This window comes from Ptychodera flava, chromosome 4 (genome assembly GCF_041260155.1).
Source record: "Ptychodera flava strain L36383 chromosome 4, AS_Pfla_20210202, whole genome shotgun sequence".
Lineage (NCBI taxonomy): Eukaryota > Metazoa > Hemichordata > Enteropneusta > Ptychoderidae > Ptychodera > Ptychodera flava.
This window is the reverse complement of record NC_091931.1, coordinates 30,906,423-30,930,117: the sequence shown is the minus strand read 5'-3', so window position 1 is coordinate 30,930,117 and position 23,695 is coordinate 30,906,423. Positions and strand designations below refer to the sequence as shown.

The following is a 23,695-nucleotide window of genomic DNA, read 5'->3' as shown; positions in this document are numbered from 1 at the left end:
ATTTGTCCGCTGTTTATACATTAGGAGTGGTACGCATGACAATTTACATCTTGTACACGGAGTAGGATGGTTTATTTTCGTCATAAAAATATAAAAAACCCTCACATCAGTAACTTATTGTCCCCTGAGGCTCGAACATATACTTAATAATGAGACAAAGTTCTATCAATAAAATACATTATACCGAATGTGGGGAGGTGTATTTTCATCACGAAAATGAAACGGGCCACGATATGGAAATATTAGGCCTGACATCGAACATAAAAGGGATTGATGAAAATACAATTATTTTTCAACCATCGTTAAAAATGAAGCGGCATGTGTTCCCTACACCAAGTATTAATAGTATAGCTTTATTACAGTGACCGTCGAGCATCAGCCTATCGGAATATGTAGTTTTCTTACACAAATGAAGATTACGCGATATCAGACCCGGCATCTCGCACAAGTATCACAGCCGTGTTATGAATATTATTCTCGTGCCAAACTAATCAGATAATATTAACATTAAAACCAACACGACAAAATAAGGAGTAGAAACATTTTATAAAAAGCTGATAGCTTTGCAGCACGACTAATAATGTAATGACAACCCATACGCAAGACATTTTCGTCGTTAAGAGGACAGGATATCGGCTTAATATAAAGTCTGGATATGCATAATATAAATCGAAAGGTATTAGCAAGACAGGACGTCAAAATTGTCAAATTTATTCGGGCATCGTACATTTACGCAAATATGATGGTTGTGTCAACCATGTCGGACTTGAGGTACAGTTTTTGGTTTGCAATTGATAATGCGATTTGTTCAAACAAAAAATTGAAACAATACAAATCTAAATTTTAACCATAAATTGCATGCCATCTTTAGCATATACATTATCAAGGCGTGTAGCACAACAAGTCAGTCAAATTATAAATGAGAGGTAGGATAAAGTTCAATGAAAGACTAATTAGAAATGTGGGAACCTTAGCAAGGCAATAAGATATTCGATAACTATCTTGTGCGCACGTGTTAGTATCTAGAGCGCACAAGATGGTATCACCTTAGCCTCGGCTACCCAGACTTCTCTGCGCAGGGCGCAGCGGAAGCGCAGGGAAGTCTGGGTAACCGAGATTTGTATCACCTGTGCACTAGATAGTTTCTCGCGCGCACTAGATACTATTCGTTGATCACTGCGTCTCACGTGACCAGACGAGCAGCTCGTAGTAAGACGCAGATACAGGCAAACCGCCATTTTGAAATGTGCTAGTTATTGGTCTCCCGGAAATTGTTAATTGCAAACGTCCGCACACAGTGCATCCTTTTTTGTCGCGTGCTTTTTTGTCTAGTTTGGTAGCTGCCAATATTTCAAAACTTGTAAGTATGGTTAGGCCTATTAAATCCTTGTTTAAATTCTAGTCACGTTCCCATCATGAAAGTGTGATAATTTTAGCTTTACTTCCAGGTAAAATCGAACAGCCAAGGATAGCGCCCCACGGTTCAACCAATCAGATTTCGTAATTACATATATGGCGGTTTCCTATTACCTGCCTCTTTCTGCTTGTCACTGAGGCGGGGACCAGCCAATAGATACTAACACGTGCGCACCAAATAGTACCTCGTGCGCACTGGAAACTTCCTATCTCGTGTACACCAGATAGTATCACGTGCGCACTGAATACTCTCTCGTGGCGACAAGAAACTATCTCGTGCCCACACGATGCTATCTGGTGGCCACGAGAAATTATCTCGTGCGCACGAAATACTATCTGGTGCGCACGAGATATTATCTCGTGCGCACGAGAAATGTTTTTTTTTCTTCTTTCAAAAATGTCCCTTATAGCCTTTCATAGAAAACTATTATGTGCAACTGAAATGTTCTAATAAAATCCTTTTAAAGAAGAACAGGAGTTGTAAGACTCTTACTTCTTACCGTGGATAGAGGGACTGTGTTTCTCACAAAACCCTTGCAATACGTAGCTCTGATATGACTGATAAGTCTGACTTGCCAAAGCAAGACCTATGAGCCCGCTTGCCCGTGTCCTTCTCCAATCTCTCCCGTTCAAGACGGACAATTGCAGGTGCTTTACTTTGTCGGACTTGTGCTTAATAACTTAAAATCACTTTGAACCTCAATTTCTTGTTGGAACTATCGGAAATGTGTAGGTATCTCCCCCGCTGACGTGCAGATTATCACTCCGTGATTTTTAGTTAATTATACATTTGACACTACGGTCTTCACATTAGATTATACCGTTACACAGTGTTTGCACCCCGCGTATACACTGTTTGTTTTAGGGGTGTTTGTAGTAGGTTTTTGTAAACTTCAATAATTGTTCTCCGTTCCTATTTCTTTGATAGGGAGTTATGGTGAAAATCGATCAAAGTCCGTGTGAGTCCATGTAATTTTAAACATAATTTTGAGTAATTTTGGACGAAAAAATCGTGTTTTCTTACTTGGTGATTAAAGTTTGTCGTACTTCCCCATGACATTTCAGTGACTGTTCAGTACACTTTATACTTGACACTAAGCCAAACTGTGTTTAGTGTTATCACCGACTTTGTTTAGTGTTATCAGTGACTTGAATGCTACATCATGCTTATAGTCGTATATCTTAGAGGCGTGTTTGTAGAATTTTTTTAAACATTCATAATTCTTGTTTACTACGATAGCTTCAAAAGGGGTTATAATCATTGACAATCGAAGTAAATCTGCGGTAGAATGCGCCTAGGGGACAGATGTTCGGAATCTCAAACTTTTATCATGCGAATTTGGTCTACCCTTTGTAGAGACTCATTTTGAAGCTCATGGACTGAATGAAGTTTTCACCGGCTTCATTGTTTTCGTGAAAATCGAAAATGTAATTTTCTCCGTAGAATTAACACAGGGTTGGCGGCCATTTTGCAACCGGTTCGGTCAATACTTGGTAACTTGTTCCTCTATAGTACTGCATACATTTATATATATATATATATATATATATATATATATATATATATATATATATATATATATATATATAGTACTGCATACATTTATATATATATATATACACATACAATATATTATTATATATATATATATATATATATATATATATATATATATATATATATATATATATATATATATATATATATATATATATATATATATATATATCAAGCTCTTTATACGTGTAGTCCAAAAGCTATCCAGAAGCGGGTCCGAGGCAGCGTTCCATACTTGCGCTATATAGGAAATCAATGCTTGACATTCTTAAACGAAAAGCACTCATACAGTTGTGTGTTTTAGATGTAAAGGAGTGTGTTTGTGGAGTTTTCTTTAACCCGTAATTATTTTGACTCTTTTACTTACTGTTACTTGGCTGAGAAGTAATTATATAAAATACGGTGTTGGTTTCTCACAGTCCATGGAAATTAAATCAAATCGCATTTTTGGATAGACTCTGAAGAAATACCATCGTTTCGCACTTTATGAGAGAAGTTTTTTCAAAAAAATTCCCCCGACAATTCAGTGATCAATTAAGTTTGATATCAAGTTCGTGAGTATACTTTGTTTAACTTAACAGTGTTATCACCTGTTTGAATTTCACGCCACGCATTAAGTTGTGTGTTTTAGGGGGTGTGTTCAGAAGGTTTTTGTAAACATTTTGATTTCTCCTCCATATATCATTGCTTCGCTGTTTATTCCTGACATTAATCATAAACTGCCCTTTAACACATGTACATAGTTTATTCAAAATTTGACAGGTACAGCGCGCGACCTTTTTTGTTAATAGGAGTTCACCGTAATTTCTCAGTGATCATTCGCTGCCAGGTAGGCTGAAAAATGCGATATCAAGGTTTTGTATAGGGAGGCTTATTTAAAAACCTCATGAACTGCAATTATGAAAATTCTCGATCGTATTCGAACTCAGGACGTATGGCATCAGGCCACCTAGCGAAGACATCACAGTCAAAACCGCTCGTCTAAATTCCTACCCTTAAAATAATGTTACGTGCAGAGAAAACGAACAAAAGGGTGAACTCAGCAGTTAACGTTTAAACAAAATTTATTACGAAAATAAAACTAATTGCTAAGTCAGGGATAGAGTACAAGCTTTAAAAGTGTACAGACTACTTATCTCAGCTGGGACGGCAAAGCTCCAGTCTCAGAGTTGTAACAGTCAGTTGGATGAATGAACAGTCCTTGCAGGCTTGAAGCTGCACAAAGTCCACAGTATAAATCCAGCGTTGGCAGTGAAGGTCTTGAAAAGTCTTGAGAATGACTACTGCTGGAGTTTAGTAACACACAAGAGACACGATCCCAAAAGTCTGACTGGAAGCTGTGCACGTCCCTTTTATAAAGGCATATAAGAACAATCTAGAACTTTTATTGACATGCTAATTACTGTTCTAAAATTATCTCCCTTACACAACTAATCAACTTTCCAGAACATTCCAAACATGACTAATTGAATTCAAGGTTGTGAGGTCATCAAGGGCAGTGACCTTGAGAATGTTCTAGACTAATTGAACTCAGGTCATGATGAGTGTGGGGGAAATGACCTACATAACACACCCCCTCTTCAAAAAAAGAAAATTTTTCAAAGAAAAATCTTTTTTTCAAATGTAATCTTGAAAAAGATTTAAGTACTCAAATTTTTTTTTTTTTTTTTTTTTTTTTTTTTTTTACTCTAAAGTAAAACTTCTTGAAAGTGAACAACAATAAACTCTAAATACGAGAGAGACAGTCTGCAATTAAATTGTCTCTGCCTTTGATATGTCGAATGTCAAGATTAAACTCCTGTAACATTAAACTCCATCTCAGCAATCTCTGATTTTTGCCTTTAAATTTCTGCAGAAAACAAGAGGGTTGTGATCAATATAAACCACTATTGGCTGATTTGAAGAAGTAACATAAACTTCAAAATGCTGTAAAGCTAATATCAAAGATAAACACTCTTTTTCAATTGTAGAGTAGTTTCTCTGGATTTGTTAAATTTGCGTGAAAAATAGCAAACAGGATGATCTATACCATGACTATCCTCTTGCAATAAAACAGCACCAGCAGCCGTATCACTAGCATCCACAGCTAATTTGAATGGCAAAGTGAAATCTGGTGCAGACAACACTGGAGCACTTTGCAGTATGGCTTTAAGTGTATCAAATGCCTGTTGGCATTGCTCTGACCAAACAAACTTTACTTTCTTTTTAAGTAAGTTAGTCAAAGGCTCAGTAATTGTGGAGAAATTTGGACAGAATTTTCTGTAGTAACCAGCCATACCGAGAAAGCGCATCAGTTGTCGTTTGCAGTTTGGTATGGGAAAACTTGAAATGGCACTGATTTTAGCATCAACAGGTTTTACCTCACCCTGTCCTACAGTATGTCCGAGGTAAGTTACCCTCGCCCAGCCAAACTCAGATTTGGCAAGGTTGACAGTCAACATTGCTTTGCTCAGTCTCTCAAAGAACTTCCGCATGAGCTTGATGTGTTCCTCCCAGGTGTCACTATACAGAACGACGTCGTCAACGTAGCTGCACACCCGTCTAGCCCGGATATGACGTCGTTGATCATCCGTTGGAACGTTGCCGGAGAGTTCTTCATTCCGAATGGCATCACCTTGTACTGGAACAATCCGTCTGGTGTAACAAAGGCGGATATTTCACGAGCACGATCCGTCAAAGGGACTTGCCAAAATCCCTTCAGTAGGTCAAATTTCGTCACATACTTGGCTTTTCCCACTCGGTCGATGCAGTCATCAATCCTCGGGATTGGGAAAGTGTCTGTCTTTGTTAAAGTGTTGACCTTCCTAAAGTCCGTGCACATACGATAACTGTGGTCTGATTTGGGAACAAGTATGCACGGCGAACTCCAGTTACTTTTACTGGGTTCAATAAAGTCATTGTCCAGCAGGTATTTGACTTCTTCCTGGAGATATTTCGCTTTTGTTGGATTCAGTCTGTATGGATGTTGTTTTACAGGCTTACTGTCCCCAACATCAACGTCGTGATAGATGACGTTTGTCCTCGTTGGAACATCTTGAAACAGGTGTTTATATTCGTGGAGCAGTTCTTTCACCTGTTGTTGTTGTTCTGGCTGGAGGTGTGCCAACTTTGTAGACTCCAGCTTCTCCAGGATTTCTGAGTTCTGAAGCTTGACCGAGCCCAGCTTTGAGTTTAGAGTATTTTCACTCAAGTCAGTTTCAGTATCACTATCTTCATAATGGTTTGAACTGACTGCACTGACAGGCTGAGTTATAGTAGGATTATCCCTATCCAAATATGGCTTAAGCATATTTATGTGACATAGCTGTTTTTGTTTTCGCCTGTCAGGTGTTATTATGATGTAATTTAAATCACTCAATTTCTTATCAATTAGGTATGGCCCAAAGTAACGAGCATGGAGTGGTTTGCCAGGAATTGGAAGTAGAACAAGAACTTTTTGACCTGGTTCAAACTTCCGTTTTGAGGTGCTTTTATCATATTTGGTTTTCATTGACTGCTGAGATGACTCAAGATTTTCTCTGGCTAATTCACATGCTTTAGAGAGTTTTGTACGAAAATCTGACACATATTGCAAAATATTCAGACAATCATCATCGTCTGATAGGAATTTCTCTTTAACGAGCTTGAGTGGGCCACGGACTGTATGTCCAAATACAAGCTCAAATGGGCTAAAACCAAGAGACTCTTGAATTGACTCTCTAACAGCAAAGAGCAGAAAATGAATTCCTTCATCCCACTGCTTCTCTGTGTCAAAACAGTAGGTCCTAATCATGTTTTTCAAAGTTTGATGAAATCGCTCAAGAGCACCCTGACTTTCTGGATGATAGGCGGATGACCTATACTGTTTAATGCCTAGCTGATCCATTACTTGTTGAAAAATACCAGACATAAAGTTGGAGCCTTGATCGGACTGGACACATTTAGGGAGGCCAAATAAAGTGAAAAATTTGACTAAAGCTCTCACTATAGTCTTTGTCTTTATATTTCTCAGTGGTATGGCTTCTGGGAACCGAGTTGATGTACACATTATTGTCAGCATGTACTCATTTCCTGATCTTGTTTTTGGTAGGGGCCCAACACAGTCTATTAGTATCCTACTAAATGGTTCTTGAAATGCAGGAATTGGCTGTAAAGGGCCTTTGGAATAGTCTGATTGGCTTTCCTACCATTTGACATGTGTGACAAGTTTTACAGAAATGTGCTACATCCTGCCTGAGATTAGGCCAATAAAAGTGACTGAGAATTTATGATAAGTTTTCCTTACTCCCAAATGACCAGCCCAGGGCGTTTCATGGGCCAGGCGCAATATTTCAGCACGATAGGGCTTTGGAACCACAATTTGATGTTTTATAGCCCAGTCGTCATCAACCAAGACATCTGGAGGTCTCCATTTACGCATGAGAATACCAGATTTTGTATAATAGGAAACAGAGCTATCTGAAGTTTTATCTTCATCATCTACCCTGTCAAACAAACAAAATATCTGGGTCTTTGTGTTGTTCTGCAATGAGATTTGATCTAGAAAATGTCTGACTTTGGTCAGCAGAAGTTTTACTGGAAGTTTCAAATCCACGAGGGATAACGGAATGCTCCGTGTCAAACACCTGACTGAGAAAGGTGTCATTTAAGTCAACATCTGTGACATTATTTTTGAGAGTATTTTGATTCTCAGAAGTTTTCTTTGACATGGCTCGAGTAATGGCACATGATGGGAAAAGGCCGGAATGTCTTCCTCTATTGGCTCTGGATCTTGATCTAAACTAGGATTATCAGTCACAAGTGGATTAGTAATGACCTTGTCCCCAGCAAGGTCGTTTCCAAGAAGAAGGTGAATCCCTTCAAAAGGCAAAAAAGGCCTAATACCTAAAGTCACAGGTCCAGAAACAAGTCCGAAGACAAATAGACATTATGGAGAGGAACAGGAATGTAGTCATTACAATCTACCCCCTTAATAAGAACTTTAGAACCTGAAAATGACTTTTCAGAAAACGGCAGGGTATCTGCCAACAAAAGAGACTGGGAAGCCCCGGTATCTCTTAAAATTTTGACAGGGGTAGCGGAAGAGAAATCACTAGAAAGTGATATAAAACCATCATGAATAAATGGTTCGAAAATACCCATAATGCTATCTTGAGAAGAATTGACCTTGACCTCATTAATTGGGGATAAGAGGGGTTTAACCTCAGAAAATGTGTTGCACACATTATTAGACTCTAATTGAGTTGATGAAGAAATAAAGCCGGTTGGCTTAGATCCACTTTGACCACTTTGACCTTCACGTTTTCTTTTCAATTTGAAACACTCTGACATTAAATGGCCGTCTTTCTTACAATAATTACAAGAAAGTGTACCGAACTGTTTGTCAGAAGGAGATTGAGACTTGGGATCTGATGATGTGGAAGTGTTACTTGAATTTTGTGAACTGTTGTCATTTGATTTTCTACTCTCCTTTGAAAAATTCTTGGACGAAAAGGAGGAGTTAAATTTACCTGCATTGTTTCTGTAGGAAAAGGACTGGGATGGTTTGCTGAGAAATGAAGATTTGTGGGTCAATGAATAATCATCGGCCAAACGTGCAGCAACCTCTAATGTATCTGCCTTTTGTTCATTGATAAACGTCTTGATGTCACTCCGGATGCACCTTTTAAATTCCTCAATCAAAACAAGCTGTCGTAATTTGTCATAATTCTGACTGACCTTTTCAGAAGAGCACCAACGGTCAAACAGTTGTTCTTTTGTTCGAGCAAATTCAACATAAGTTTGATCTTTCGCCTTCTCACAATCCCTAAATTTCTGACGGTAAGCTTCAGGCACCAACTCATAGCCCTTGAGAATTAATTCCTTCACAGAATCATAATTTGAAGCCTGCTCTACTGACAACTGAATGTAAATTTCTCTGGCTTTACCCACCAAAGCACTCTGCAAAAGCATAGACCAGGACTCCTTAGGCCAATTCAGACTCTGAGCAATTTTCTCAAAATGGAGAAAATATTTATCAACATCCTTTTCTTGGAAAGGGGGAACTAACCTGAAATGCTTAGTGATGTCAAAATTGTCTGAAGGGAAGAATTTTCCTGACTTTCCAAGCTCTAAACGTCTCATTTCTAACTGCAGTCGGTGTTCTGCTAATTCTCTTTCCTTTTCTTTTTCCTCTCTTTCTTTCTCCCTTTGTCTTTCTTCCATTTGCAATTCTTTTTCTTTCATTTCCAATTCCCTCTCTTTCTGTCTTTCTTCCATTTCTAATCTTCCTGCCTTTCTTTTTCTTTCTGTCTTTCTTCCATTTGCAATTCTTTTTCTTTCATTTGTAATTGCATTTGTATTTTTTCTTTTTCTAATGCCAATTTTTTAAGCTCCAAATCTGCCTGAATTTCTAATTCTAATTTTTTGAGTTCGAAGGAAGACTCAGGCTCATAATCTTTTAAGGCAGACTCTTCAAAATGGCCAGAATTAACTAAATGTTTTGCAATCTTGAATTGAATTTCTCGCTTGCGCATAGATCTTTTGACATCTACTTTAAGGAAATTGGCCAGTGCAATGAGGTTGTCCTTTTTGAGGGAATCAAATGCGTCCTGATCAAGGTCATCCATAAATTCGTCTGGCTTGAATTCCGCCATGATTGAATTTCGCTGAGTTCACAGTATACAGTAGTTTTGAAAAGGCAGGCAAATGTTGTCAAACGGCTCAAAATATTCGTATCCCGGACAAGCCCCCAATTTTGTTACGTGCAGAGAAAACGAACAAAGGGTGAACTCAGCAGTTAACGTTTAAACAAAATTTATTACGAAAATAAAACTAATTGCTAAGTCAGGGATAGAGTACAAGCTTTAAAAGTGTACAGACTACTTATCTCAGCTGGGACGGCAAAGCTCCAGTCTCAGAGTTGTAACAGTCAGTTGGATGAATGAACAGTCCTTGCAGGCTTGAAGCTGCACAAAGTCCACAGTATAAATCCAGCGTTGGCAGTGAAGGTCTTGAAAAGTCTTGAGAATGACTACTGCTGGAGTTTAGTAACACACAAGAGACACGATCCCAAAAGTCTGACTGGAAGCTGTGCACGTCCCTTTTATAAAGGCATATAAGAACAATCTAGAACTTTTATTGACATGCTAATTACTGTTCTAAAATTATCTCCCTTACACAACTAATCAACTTTCCAGAACATTCCAAACATGACTAATTGAATTCAAGGTTGTGAGGTCATCAAGGGCAGTGACCTTGAGAATGTTCTAGACTAATTGAACTCAGGTCATGATGAGTGTGGGGGAAATGACCTACACTTAACAATAATATCAACTCAATAATACAGTCGTTTGTTTTTAAGTAATGTGTTGAGGTTTTCCTTAAACCTTCATATAATTATTCTCTAGAAGTATCACTTTGTTGAAGAGCTATGATCATGTAAATTAAGTTATTTGGCCCCTCGAAATTGAAAGGCTAAAATTTTTGATCAAAATATTTCTCCTGGAAACTCTAAACCATGTCCTTTCGAAATCAAAAACAACAATCAAAGGTCACCATGCAAACTGGAATAAAAGAGAAAAACTCACCGATAAGCTTATTAACCGAGTTTTGAAATAAAAATGGTCGCCATCCCTGTATTGTAGGGTAAAAATAAAATTTTTGATTTTTACGAAAATAAGCCTGTTAAACTTTATTTGTAAGAACTCGCCTGTATCACCCCTATTTGTAACAATCAACCCTATTTGTAACAAAATTTAATTTAAAAAAAACTTTGCCGTATATGTTGAAATATTAATAAATATGCATATTTGTATATTTGAGGGCAATTTTCTTTTTTTTTTTTCCTTGTCAAAACTCATTTTTTCTTTCGAAACTGCTTTTGTTACAAATTGGGTTGATTGTTACAAATAGGGGTGACATATGTCAACCCTATTTGTAACAATCAACCCTATTTGTAACAAAACCTAAATTTCAAAGAAACTTGGTCGTATTTGATGAAATCTTGATGAAATATACATATTAGTATGTTCGGGGGCAATTTCTTTGTTTTCCTTGTTGAAACTCATTTTTTCCGAAAATGCTCGTGAGATTAAATTTCGTTGTGCAGGTTCCTAGGGATAAGAGCCCTACTCGTAAGATATAATCAAGTCGTTCAGATACATGCCAAAGGTTTGTTTTGGGCAATTTTCACCATTTTCGGTCAAAAATGTTAATAATCTTGTTTTCTTACCGAAATCATACTAAACCTATATGGGGTTAACTTTTGTTACAAATTGGGTTGATTGTTACAAATAGGGTTGACGTGTCAACCCTATTTGTAACAATCAACCCTATTTGTAACAAAATTAAACCAACTTGAAACTAAACCTAATTTTCTACAAAACTTGGCCGTATTTGATGAATCTTGATGAAATGTACATAATAGTATGTTTTGGGCAATTTTTTTTTTTCCTTGTCGAAACTCATTTTTTCCGAAAATGCTCCTAAGATTAGCTTTCGTTGTGCAGGTTGCCTAGTATAAGAGGCCTACTCGTAAGATATAATCGAGTTGTGCAGATAAGTTTGTTTCAGGGCAATTTTCCCAATTTCGGTCAAAAATGTTCAAAATCTTGTTTTCTGACCGAAATCATACTAAACCTATATGGGGTTAACTTTTGTTACAAATTGGGTTGATTGTTACAAATAGGGTTGACGTGTCAACCCTATTTGTAACAATCAACCTATTTGTAACAATCAACCCTATTTGTAACAAAATTTAACCAACTTGAAACAAAACCTAATTTTCTACAAAACTTGGCCGTATTTGATGAAATCTTGATGAAATGTACATATTAGTATGTTTTGGGGCAATTTTTATTTTTTCCTTGTCGAAACTCATTTTTTCCGAAAATGCTCGTTAGATTAACTTTCGTTGTGCAGGTTGCCTAGTATAAGAGGCCTACTCTTAGTATGATTTCGGTCAGAAAACAAGATTTATTTTTAACATTTTTGACCGAAATTGGGGAAAATTGCCCTGAAACAAACCTATCTGCACAACTCGATTATATCTTAAGAGTAGGCCTCTTATACTAGGCAACCTGCACAACGAAAGTTAATCTAACGAACATTTTCGGAAAAAATGAGTTTCGACAAGGAAAAAATAAAAATTGCCCCAAAACATACTAATATGTACATTTCATCAAGATTTCATCAAATACGGCCAAGTTTTGTAGAAAATTAGGTTTTGTTTCAAGTTGGTTAAATTTTGTTACAAATAGGGTTGATTGTTACAAATAGGGTTGACACGTCAACCCTATTTGTAACAATCAACCCAATTTGTAACAAAAGTTAACCCCATATAGGTTTAGTATGATTACGGTCAGAAAACAAGATTATTAACATTTTTTGACCGAAAATGGTGAAAATTGCCCCAAAACAAACCTTTGGCATGTATCTGAACGACTTGATTATATCTTACGAGTAGGACTCTTATCTCTAGGAACCTGCACAACGAAATTTAATCTCACGAGCATTTTCGGGAAAAATGAGTTTCAACAAGGAAAACAAAGAAAATGCCCCCGAACATACTAATATGTATATTTCATCAAGATTTCATCAAATACGACCAAGTTTCTTTGAAATTTAGGTTTTGTTACAAATAGGGTTGATTGTTACAAATAGGGTTGACATATGTCACCCCTATTTGTAACAATCAACCCAATTTGTAACAAAAGCAGTTTCGGAAAAATGAGTTTTGACAAGGAAAAAAAAGAAAATTGCCCTCAAATATACAATATGCATATTTTATTAATATTTCAACATATACGGCAAAATTTTTTTTAAATTAAATTTTGTTACAAATAGGGTTGATTGTTACAAATAGGGGTGATACACTCGCCAAGCTTTAAACTCTGGCCCTATACGTGCTAGATTAAACTTGTATATTGTGAAAATTTGGGATTCCAAATACAATGTCGCGCATTGTACCCGAATGTATCACGATTCAACATTTGTGTTTATCCTGTTAAAAGCTGTTTCCTCAGCAGTTTTAGCACCAAAAAAGAGAAAAGCACAATGAAATATTGAACGATCGTCGTCGAATGGAAATCCAGCATCCGCCGGGGGCCGAGCATTGTTTATAGGAAGGATAGAGCACGCATACTTGGGTATCGTAGTGGAAATGACGTAGACGACACCAGAGATGACGACGCTGATTTGGCGAAGGGCAAGTCAATTGATGTAATGAGGCAGCTCTAAAAGCAATTACTAAACGTTTACACTACTTGTGTAATGATCGCCATGTATTTAAAAGTCAATTTTTTCGCAAACTGATGACTGAATGTTTCATCTTAAAGCTTCTATGCCAGAAAAATTTTCACCGTCTTAGTTTTTTGAAAATCGAAAATTTTATTTTTCTCCAAAGAGTTAACACATAGAATTAATGGTGGTAATTTTGAATTTCAAATATCGGTAAATATTGGGTAATTTGTTTTTCTAGTACAAAATTTGCACCATGATCCCCGATTTTTACTCTTGATTTTGAAAGTGAATGGTTGAAAGATTTCTTGAGGAAAATTTTAGCGAAAGTTAAAGTCTTTTACTTTCGAAGCGCATACTACCTTAAAAAGTGTACTGTGATTATTTACGGGGATGCATTACTTTTGGACGATCTTTGTGGATGAGACGCCTGTATATCGTAAATTCAAGCGAGAAGATCATCACTTCCTGAAAATTGCGACGCACTAAATTCTTCAACGCAAAATCATGTATAGAACTGTTTTTATTAACTAAGGAATGCATTTGCTCATAATTATTCTCCATAACTATTCCTTCGCAGAGGAGTGATGGTGTAGTTTGTAAAGCCAATGTAAATTAAATCATAATTTTAGATTGTAACTTTGAGGAAACACTGTCTTTACATATTTGAGTATTGTAGTCAGCAAAACCTATTTTCCTTCAGACTGACATTTAAGTGAGTGATTAGTATACTTTAAGATTTGATATTAGATTCTCACGTATACAAAAGTAACATTATCACTTATTTGAATACCATATCACGCATAAAGTTGTGTGTTTTAGGGGGTGTGTTTGTCTGGTAGGTTTTCATAAATCTTAGATTCCCACTCCATATGTCATTGCTTTGCTAGGAAGCTATGGTGCACCGCTCAGCCACAGTCGATGTAAATAGTTTTGAATAAATAAGTAGAAACGCAATTTTCTTACTTCATAATTGAAGTTTGTACAAGTTTCTTGAAACTTTAGTGAAATCTTTACTTTCACTTTAGTGAAATCTGATGAAATGCTTTCCAATACATAGTCAAGTCTAAGTAAAGTGCGCTATCTTGATTTTTCAATCGGTTCACTGAAGCATCGTAGAACCCACTAATAGTTGTATGCAGCCCTACTTTTTTTGATGATCATTATGCTTGGGAGAGAAAAAAACCCCGACGTTTTGTATGAAAAGCACAAAAGCTGCATCTAAGAGTATCAGGAACTGTAATAAGTGCAGGGCTACGAAGAACACACAGCATTCACGGTAAAATATCAAAGGATGATTTCGCGTTCGTCTTTTATTCGTATCATTAAAGATCATTTAAAGCCATTGCATCTGTTATAACTCAAAGAAAGAAAGAAAGAAAGAAAGAAAGAAAGAAAGAGACAGAGAGTAGAGTTTATGCTGTTCTTCATGTTACAGTTGTCTGTGGTCTGTTACTGGTAAGAGTAACGCAGTCTTACACATAACTTATTTGACTTGAGCGTGAACAACCAATTTTAAATGATGTCAGAATAGACCGATACTTCGGACGCCGTTGAATTCTGGTAGCCATAAAAGGTTTATGCATTCACCTGTCTGACGTATGTTTAATATTCATGAGTTTCTATTGAAAATGTTCCTAATCTTGACAACCCTAGGAAAATATCCTGAACAAAGAAGTGATTAGAATAGACTTTGGAAGTCTAATTACGTAGTATTTGATGAAGACACGCAGTGCACAGCAGATTAATATAATAGCTGTTTCGTATACATCTTCTGAATACGTTTGTGTCTATTATTCAAAAATTAAAATGTATTTGTAAATTGCAGTTGGGAACAAATCAAATTCTTTAGTACATTTTCCGAATTTTTCTTGTTTAATAAAAAAGTTATTTTTTTGTCGTCCAAACTGTTGAATAATCAAAAGTGTAATCGACGAGAAAAGTTGGGTGATGACATTTGCTACGTTCTGGTGATATTTGTTATAGTCCATGTTGGACCGGTTCCTCTCTTCGTTGTAAATTGTGGTCGCACACTTGGAAAAAGATGACAGACAGCCTCCGTCTGTTTTCAGTCTAAACCACACTTCATCCTATGGGTGCTTTTGGCTAATAGCTGAAAATTAAATGATTGGTATACATGTCGTCAGTAATATTGATATTGAATTGACCAGGTATTCTGGAAATACAAAATTTGAAGCAACATGTTCCAAAAGGGTTTGGATTAGGTAGATTGACCCGGAAAATGACAATTTGTGTGCAGTGTACTGAGATAGTTTACAGGATACATTTATATGTATGCACGTATGCACTTAACTTCTGCATTATCAAAGGTCAGTTTCCACCTTTATGGAAATTTGCTTGTGTTAGTCCAATCTATAAACCAGATGTGAACTGAATGTGCTCACGTGTTTTACAACAGGTTCATTAATAGTAGAACGCTTCACAGAATGTTGGATATCCAGTAAACAGACCGGAAAATTTTAGCATTTATTCAACAGAACAACTGGACCTACTAATGTGACCCCTTAATGGAAGGAATGACGTGTTATATGCAAACGACTTTTACTGATTTTGAGTTTGACAAAATTACAAACTTAGTTATCAAGCATTGAAATCGACTGCTGATGACTCGACATATATTGACATTTATCAGACACTAATGGACGCATGAAATAGTACAGTTGACATGAATTACTGCATACTTTTTTACTGTTATGAAGTTGTGTAAAACAATTGTACCTTTGACCTGTCTCATTTTAAAGTGACAAAACAACGAGCAAGGAGATATTACGCAACATTTGCAGACCTCAGGATAATCACTTACCAAACATACCAAAACACAAGAACAAAGACAGACATTGTACATTCTGACAGCAGTTCAATTGAGCACACCACGCGGAGTGAAAGACAGACTACTAATAAGACTAGACGTGTATACGGTCTACTGCAAGAGTATCTATCTCTGACGAGGATTGATTGTATTATATTCTTCGATATTCCTGTCAATAAATCCTATTCATGCCACCAATATAATCGACACCCGTGTGAGGCGTGTAATAAGAACAATCTGTTATATCATTATCTGTAGCAGGTTCATAAACTTTTCACAGTACTCTCAGAGTTAAATCACTAATTACAAAACTTTATTTAATATGTAAATGAGCTAATCATTAACTTGACACGCCCAATTCTTCTCAGTACAATAAAATATTTATCAGATCAATATGTGTAACAAGTTTCATCAAATGTAATGCTGTAAATTTGGAGTAATATCACTAATTATAAAGTTCATTAAATATGCAAATGAACCCTTAATTAACTCCACACAACTAAATGCTTCAGACCACAATTAGATATCTGTCGGATCAGTATCTGCAGCAGGTATATGACTAATTAAAAAAAACTTGATAAAATATGCAAATGAGCTATTTGTTATCTTGACACTGCCAAATGCTTCTCAGTACAATTAGATATTTATCACATCAATATCTGTACCAGATTTCACTGACTTGGGTGCCACAATTTCAGAGTTATATACCTAATTACAAAGTTTATTTAATATGCAAATGAACCCTTAATTAACTTGACAGTTCTAAGTGCTTTACACCACAGTTAGATATTAGTCAGATCAGTATCTGCAGCAGAATTCATCAAATTTGGTGCAGCTATATAGGAGTTATACGACTAATTATAAAACTTCATAAAATATGCAAATGAGCTCTTTATTAACTTGAGACTGCTCAATTCTTCTAAGTATAATTAGATATATATAAGATCAATATTTGTTGCACGTATCATCAAGTTTGGTGCAGGAATTTCAGAGTTATGTCACTAATAACATAAGTTCAATAAATATTTAAATGAGTGGATAATTGATATGACACTCACAGTATCATCATAAAGGTATGAGATTGTCATCTGTGAAAAGATTCATGAAATCTTGTGCAGTATGTCTTGATATATGTCTACACTAGGGAAACCATTGTACGGAGAAAAATGATATATCATAACTTCATTAATATGCAAGCCACACTAACCAAAATCTAATCAGTTCCTGCAAGTAGCATATGATACCTGTGTACCAAATCTGACTTGAATCTGTTCAAGCGTTTTTGAGTTATCGTGTCAACAGACAGACAGACACACACACCTACACACACACACACACACACACACACACACACACACACGGGCAGACAGACAGACATCGCTATGACATTTAAGCCCACATGTGAACACGTGAGCTAAAAAGGTCCAATAGATGAACCTGGGAAATACAGGCCAATAAATGTACTTCCTGTACTTGGATTTCGCGCCAAACACTCTTGTGAAAGTACACTTGTTGGTCTTTTCAACTCATGGACTAAAGAAATCGATCGTGGAAACATCGTTGGCTCAGCAGTTTTAGCTCACTTGGGTCATTGCTCTTTATAATTTATGTAAAGTAAAGTAAAGTAAGCCTTTATTGAAATCGTATCCCAGTTGGGATCTTGATCATAAAGTACAATAAAGGTTTTGCAAAAACAATAATGAAAGAGTATATATAATATATATATATAAATAGAAATATCTATACATGAGGTCAACATATTAAAGGTTCATAAATAGTTTACTTTGTCTTTTTCATTTTTTCTTGTCTGAGTTTAAAACATGTATGTATGTATTTTCCCAATTCACATAGTGATGCTTTATCTGTCCTTGAAAAGATGCTTACAAGGTCTTGTGTGCCTCTGAATGCGTTTTTACAAATGTTTAGTTTACTGAAAAAATCATGTCTAATGTCTGTGTAGCCTTTGCAATGAAAAAGAAAATGTATCTCATCTTCTACTTGTTTGTTTTGGAAATTGGGCATGCTCTGTCTATGACATAAAGGTTTCTATATCTACCTGTTTCTATGTGTAGTATGTGTGCACTAATGCGTAACTTGAACAGGGCTGATCTGTGATCTGGGTTTTTTATAACATGAAGGTAGCTTTCGAGAGAGAAATCTCAACAAATGTGGGGTCCACACTTGGGGATAGGTTCTGTTTAGAGAGAGACAGAATAGGCCGGAGACAGCTTTGTATTGTGTCTTATTATGACCAAGTTCAAATCCTAACCTTTATTACTATCACAGGTCCATATATACAGTGTAGTATGAATAATCATTAGAATCAATGAATGACACGACTAACTAATGACACGCCCAATGCATAATCTACATAATTAGTAAGGCAGTTGGTGGGCGGAGCTACACCATACACGTGATTCCCAACATCCTCCCGCCAGCAAGATAAAGAGTTTGAAAATCTTACACAACTGAATTCACAAATGCAAAAACAACACGAACGAAATCTCAAGAGTAAAGTGTCAATGATAAGCGTAAGACTTGAAAAGAACAATCTGAAAGATCAATGGCGGTTGGTGTCTAATCATGCTTGATAAGAAAATACGCCTGGTACGGATTAAATCAGATTTAATTTATGTTAACGATTTGCCCCTTCACCTTTAAAATTTATCCTGTACTGCCTTTGCAGACGATACCACACTTCATGTGTCAAACAAATCCTTAAACACCATATCTACTTTACTGAACGCTGATCTAAAAATAGTTGACAATAGGTGTCTTACTAACAAACTTTGTATCAATCCCACTAAGACAAAATCAATCATCATCACAACTTTTCAGAAGAGACGGCACATTGACAGTGAAAACTTCAACCTCACTTTGGCTGGTAAAACTATTGACCGCGTCTTATCAGAGATGTTACTAGGGGTCACTATTTCTAATAACATAGACTGGTGTGAATACATTTCAAAACAAAATCAATTCCAAATTGTTTCTATTGGTACGCATCGAAAAAATTCTTCCTCTCCTCTCCCGCAAGCTAATTCTATTAGTTTCATCACACCACACATCCATTACTGTTCTAATTGTGCTTTACTACCAGCAATATCTATTCTTTGGAGCGTCTATAGAGACGTGCAATGAGACTTATTCTTGACACTGTTCCGCCTCTTTCCGCTTATCAAATGTATAATCAGCTTCATCGGCTGCCCATTAACTTGAAACTCCGTTTTAAGCGAATGGTCCAAATTTACAGAGCAACTCAAAATCAAACCCCTGACTGCATAACCAGTATGTTCAATAATTATATCCCTTCCAGATCACTTCGTTCTTCCAATCAGAACCTCCTTAAAGTTCCCAAAACACGTACAATTCTTTATCAAAACACCTTGTCTGTTGCGGATGTGAATCTCCCAAAAGCAATCAGGGAGTCCGAGTCACTGACCAGTTTTAAGAAATCTTGTAATAATTTTCCGTATTCTATTTACTTGTCTGATGCTTCTTCGTAGTTTTTCTTGCTATTTGTACTTCTGTGTTTTTGTGTTTTCAAGTTTTTTGTGTTGTTAAATAATTTTCTTTTATCTATTCGATCGCCATGAAGAAAACAGGTGTTTCACCTATGGAGTTATCGAGTTTAAAGAAAGATTAATAATAATAATAATCATGATAGTAATTACCTTTGGATGATCTTTGTGGATGGAACGCGTGTATATCGTACATTTGAGCCAGAAGATCCGGCTCTTTGCTACAGATGTCGAGGCGTTCTCTTTTCCTCTGTAATTCTTCTTCGCTGAGACCAGTTTCTCGGTCGATCAAGTCCTTCAAACATTCATACATAGCATGTGTGAGTGATGAGGATGGGGTTCTCTCTGTGCAATCCTTAGAAGGGGGTTTGCCGACCATCAAGGGTAGGATGTCTCCGTTGCATTTAATGTTCAACTTTCCTGAAAAAAGTACCAGGTTACTTTAGATTTGCTTTTGTCTTTTTTTCTGTCCTTTGTCCTTTTTATTTTCTTTAATTGTTGTCAAAGATATCATAATTCCCAACACGTATCTATCTATCACTCTCTCTCTCTCTCTCTCTCTCTCTCTCTCTCTCTCTCTCTCTCTCTCTCTCTCTCTCTCTCTCTCTCTCTCTCTCTCTATATGCTGCTAGAATGTTTTCCCACTAGTGACTGAAAACTCAGTGTTATGTGAATCATAATAAAATATTAAAGCCCCAGTAATGCTAACTTTGGAGGATTTTTTCATTATTTTTATTTCATATATCAATTGCAATTTCTTATTCTACTCCCGAAAGAATGTTGAAACACCCACGATTTAGCTTGTCAACTTAGCGTTCAAATGTGTAGAATGCATTTTTATTGTTTACATTGAATTATAGTCCGAACCAGAAGTCACTTTTCAACAATAACAATGCAGTTTACAACCACAGGGGCTGAGTTGACAAGCTGGATACTATGTATATCAACATTCTGAAGGAAGAAGAACAAGGAATTATGGTTCACATTCAAAATAAAAATAGTGAAATTATCTTCAAAAGCTAGCATTACTAGGGCTTTAACAAAACTTGTTCCGAAAACCCGTCGTACAAACTTACTTAATATCCGATGTAGGCGTCTTCCAAGGTCGTCAATGTCGTCTAGGGTCTCTACGAAGCATTTTTCGCAATTGAAAAAAAGAATAATTCTCTGAAATGTTGGAAAACGCTTCATCCAGGACATTAGAGGAAGGGAAAGGCACGAGAGGTCAAGCAAGTTGCTAAAGCCATTCTTCAAAAAGTTACCCTTACTGAGAGATCGGTAGTCACAACAAGTTTGCGAGTCCTTGTGAACTGATCCACGTCCCATCATTGACGTCGGTAGGTAGATGGAATATGTTTTCAAGGTGGCGTTTGCAAACCCGACTTCTTGGTCAGCGTGCGGCAGATGTAGGGAACCCTCGATGTTAAGTTTACCACTTTGCCGCAGTGTTTTGGTCATCATTAGGGGGTTGGTGTTGAACAGACGTGTTTCAGAGATACCTTTAGCGTTTTCGGGTCCAATGACGAGAACATTTGAAGCACGTCGAACGGGCATGATGGTCGCTGGAAAGACGATTAGTTTCTTAAAGTAGTCGACAATGGCAGTTTCCTGTTTCATATTGAATTTATCGACGATTGAGAAAATTCTTGCATCTGTAGCCATGGCGTATGCCTGTTCATCTGCGTGCTTCCAAACTCTTAGCCAGGGATCAGCAACCAGCTTATCTTCGTCCATTCCTCGGGACTTGTCATCGCCATACAGTACTATTAATATTGAGCCTGAAAAGAACGAATAATATTTATTTTAATGAAATAGTAGTTTTATTTGAAATCTTCACTATTAAACTCACAAGCTTCTAGATCAAGAAAGAGCATAAAAGCTCCTCGACATACGGGACGTACCACTCGTTTGTCAATTTTCAGCCGTAGCATTCACGATGACATATTCAATTTTTTATATTTGAGCGAGTGTTTTTAAGGGTTTACACGATATGGTTAAAATGGGTATTTGAATAGATGTATTTTAGTTGGGTGTAGAGAGCAGGACGCAGCTTCATCAAACGTGTTAAATTTGGCATTTGAAAGAACGGCAGATTACTGTAGTATGTCATTTAGCGTGGATACACGTATCCCAGAGACGTTATTCCACTTACCCCGTGGTCGTGTTACTTGATCAGTGAGCAGGCCTATTTCATCTCTCAGGTCACTCATGCTGTCTTGTCTAGAAGGCGTGATGCAGACTCGACTTTGCCAGGTATCGATCACAATCACCACAGTGTGCGTAACAGCTGTGCTATCACTGGCGGTAATCCCTGCGTAGTTCTCCACCCGGACATTTACGGTCTCGCTGTACTTTCGGGCAATGTCTTCCAGTAACAACTTCACCTTGTCTGCTGATGTCTGAAATGTCGAAAGTTTCACAAAGACACTAATCTTATGTGTCATATCCGCCATGATTGCGAGAGTTGATGTGTACGGCTTTGCTGACAAATTATATGAGACAGAAAAATACAAGTTGCGCCTTGATATGTTGTGGTTACACTCCACGGATGGAGGACGGGAGAGGGCGTGTTGACCATGCTCCTATTACCAATTTTGAGTCCATCACTTCCCTTCCGTGCTTAAAGGTGTTTAATGGATGAGACTTACAGACTTTAAAACTATGTGTTAGAAGAAAAACATTCTATCACAGCAATCTACCATATTTTCAAAAGTATCTTGGAGGAATTTCATTTTTACATCATTTTAAATTAAATTTACTGTCTTTCCCTTTATATACATATCATATACCAACTTCATAGTAATAAATCCTATGCAAGTGAACATTAGATTGGTCGCGCATTTTCGTTCTATTGATCACATGGTTAATGAGAATTACCACAGTTTGATAGTTCACTGGGTCATCTCACACGCCGAATATACTGTATCATTGATATATACACATGTAGACTTGCCCTTACTGTAACCCCGAGAGCATAATGGCATGTAGCCTGGGAAAGATACTGTTTTCGAGCAACTCGTGGACGAACACTGTTACGCGGATATGGCCGATCAACATTTACTTCATGACACACTTCATCTATCTTCCTGACCGACAGTAGAGAAATTGACTATGGCATATTATATACAAATTTACAGGGGCAAGTTCTTGCATATGACAGCATTGCACAGAGTGTTGTTATAGGTAGCCTGTAAAGTTTCTAATGCAAGCAACATTTCAACGTATCATGTGGGTTGAAGTTGTTAACATGTACCATGGACGTACCACAGTGGTATGTCCATGCATATACTGACTCCGCTCTGTCTATGCAGGTGTCTCTGTTACAACAATCGTTCATCCGGCATCATTGAAAATTCATTCTCATCGAATCTTCTCTTTCAAATGAGATGAACGGCCACAATTTGTGTCACCATATTCATTCTTCTGATATCAAATCACTGCCTCAGTAAAATTAATTCTCTACTCTACCAGCAGAATGTCTGAACAAACGGCATATCTCAAACCATGGAGGAGGAATAGCCTCACAAGCAACATTGTCTATCCTTTCTCTAAAAGTAGACACTTTAACCTCTTCTGATCCTTTTCCCCGCCTCCCCCTGCCTTGATTCCTCCTTGTGTCTCTGCATTTTCGTCGAATTTCCAAATTTCCCGACAAATGGGGCGTTGGTATAGCTTGGGTTTTGGCAGTCTTTAAGATCTACTATCTCCATATTAAATAAACTTTGGAAATTCCGATATTTTCATTTTAATAATGTCAATTAAGCTTGGGGTGGTCAGCTGTGGTTTACCAAATATTCAAAGATGCAGGGTGGAATGGGCACGTAGCAGTTTGATGACAGTGATATTAGACAGAGTATGCAAAGGCATAAAGTCATTTGTATGCAGTTCAAAGAGACAGGATCAAAGTTCCTCTTCCAAATGGATAGTGTTTCTTCGTAACAAGCTGAAGACATGAAAGTAAGTCCATGCGTAATTGGGCGTGCAGTTTAGAGCACTGCAGTGTTGCAACTGAATTGCCAATCAATGTCAGATACAAGGACTTTCTCAATGAATGGGCAATTTACAATGTCAATAAACCTTACTATTCGAGAATGCAAGAAAATACTTGTAGATTTGAAAGATTTGTCCACAGCTACCGTGTCTTACAGTCGTGCAGCTTTACACAGTTATAAA

At 37.0% G+C, this 23,695-nt stretch overlaps 1 protein-coding gene across 1 annotated transcript; it reads right to left on the bottom strand.

Annotated features, from left to right (window-relative positions):
- Positions 1-14,444: 14,444 nt before the first annotated feature.
- Positions 14,445-21,999, bottom strand: LOC139130494 (uncharacterized). The gene is made up of 4 exons (XM_070696272.1): positions 21,675-21,999; positions 20,599-21,300; positions 19,676-19,942; positions 14,445-15,284 (listed from the first exon to the last, which is right to left on the bottom strand). The coding sequence occupies exons 1-4, from the start codon at positions 21,973-21,975 to the stop codon at positions 15,262-15,264; spliced, it is 1,293 nt and encodes a 430-aa protein (XP_070552373.1). The 5' UTR covers positions 21,976-21,999; the 3' UTR covers positions 14,445-15,261.
- Between the last annotated feature and the right edge of the window lie 1,696 nt (positions 22,000-23,695).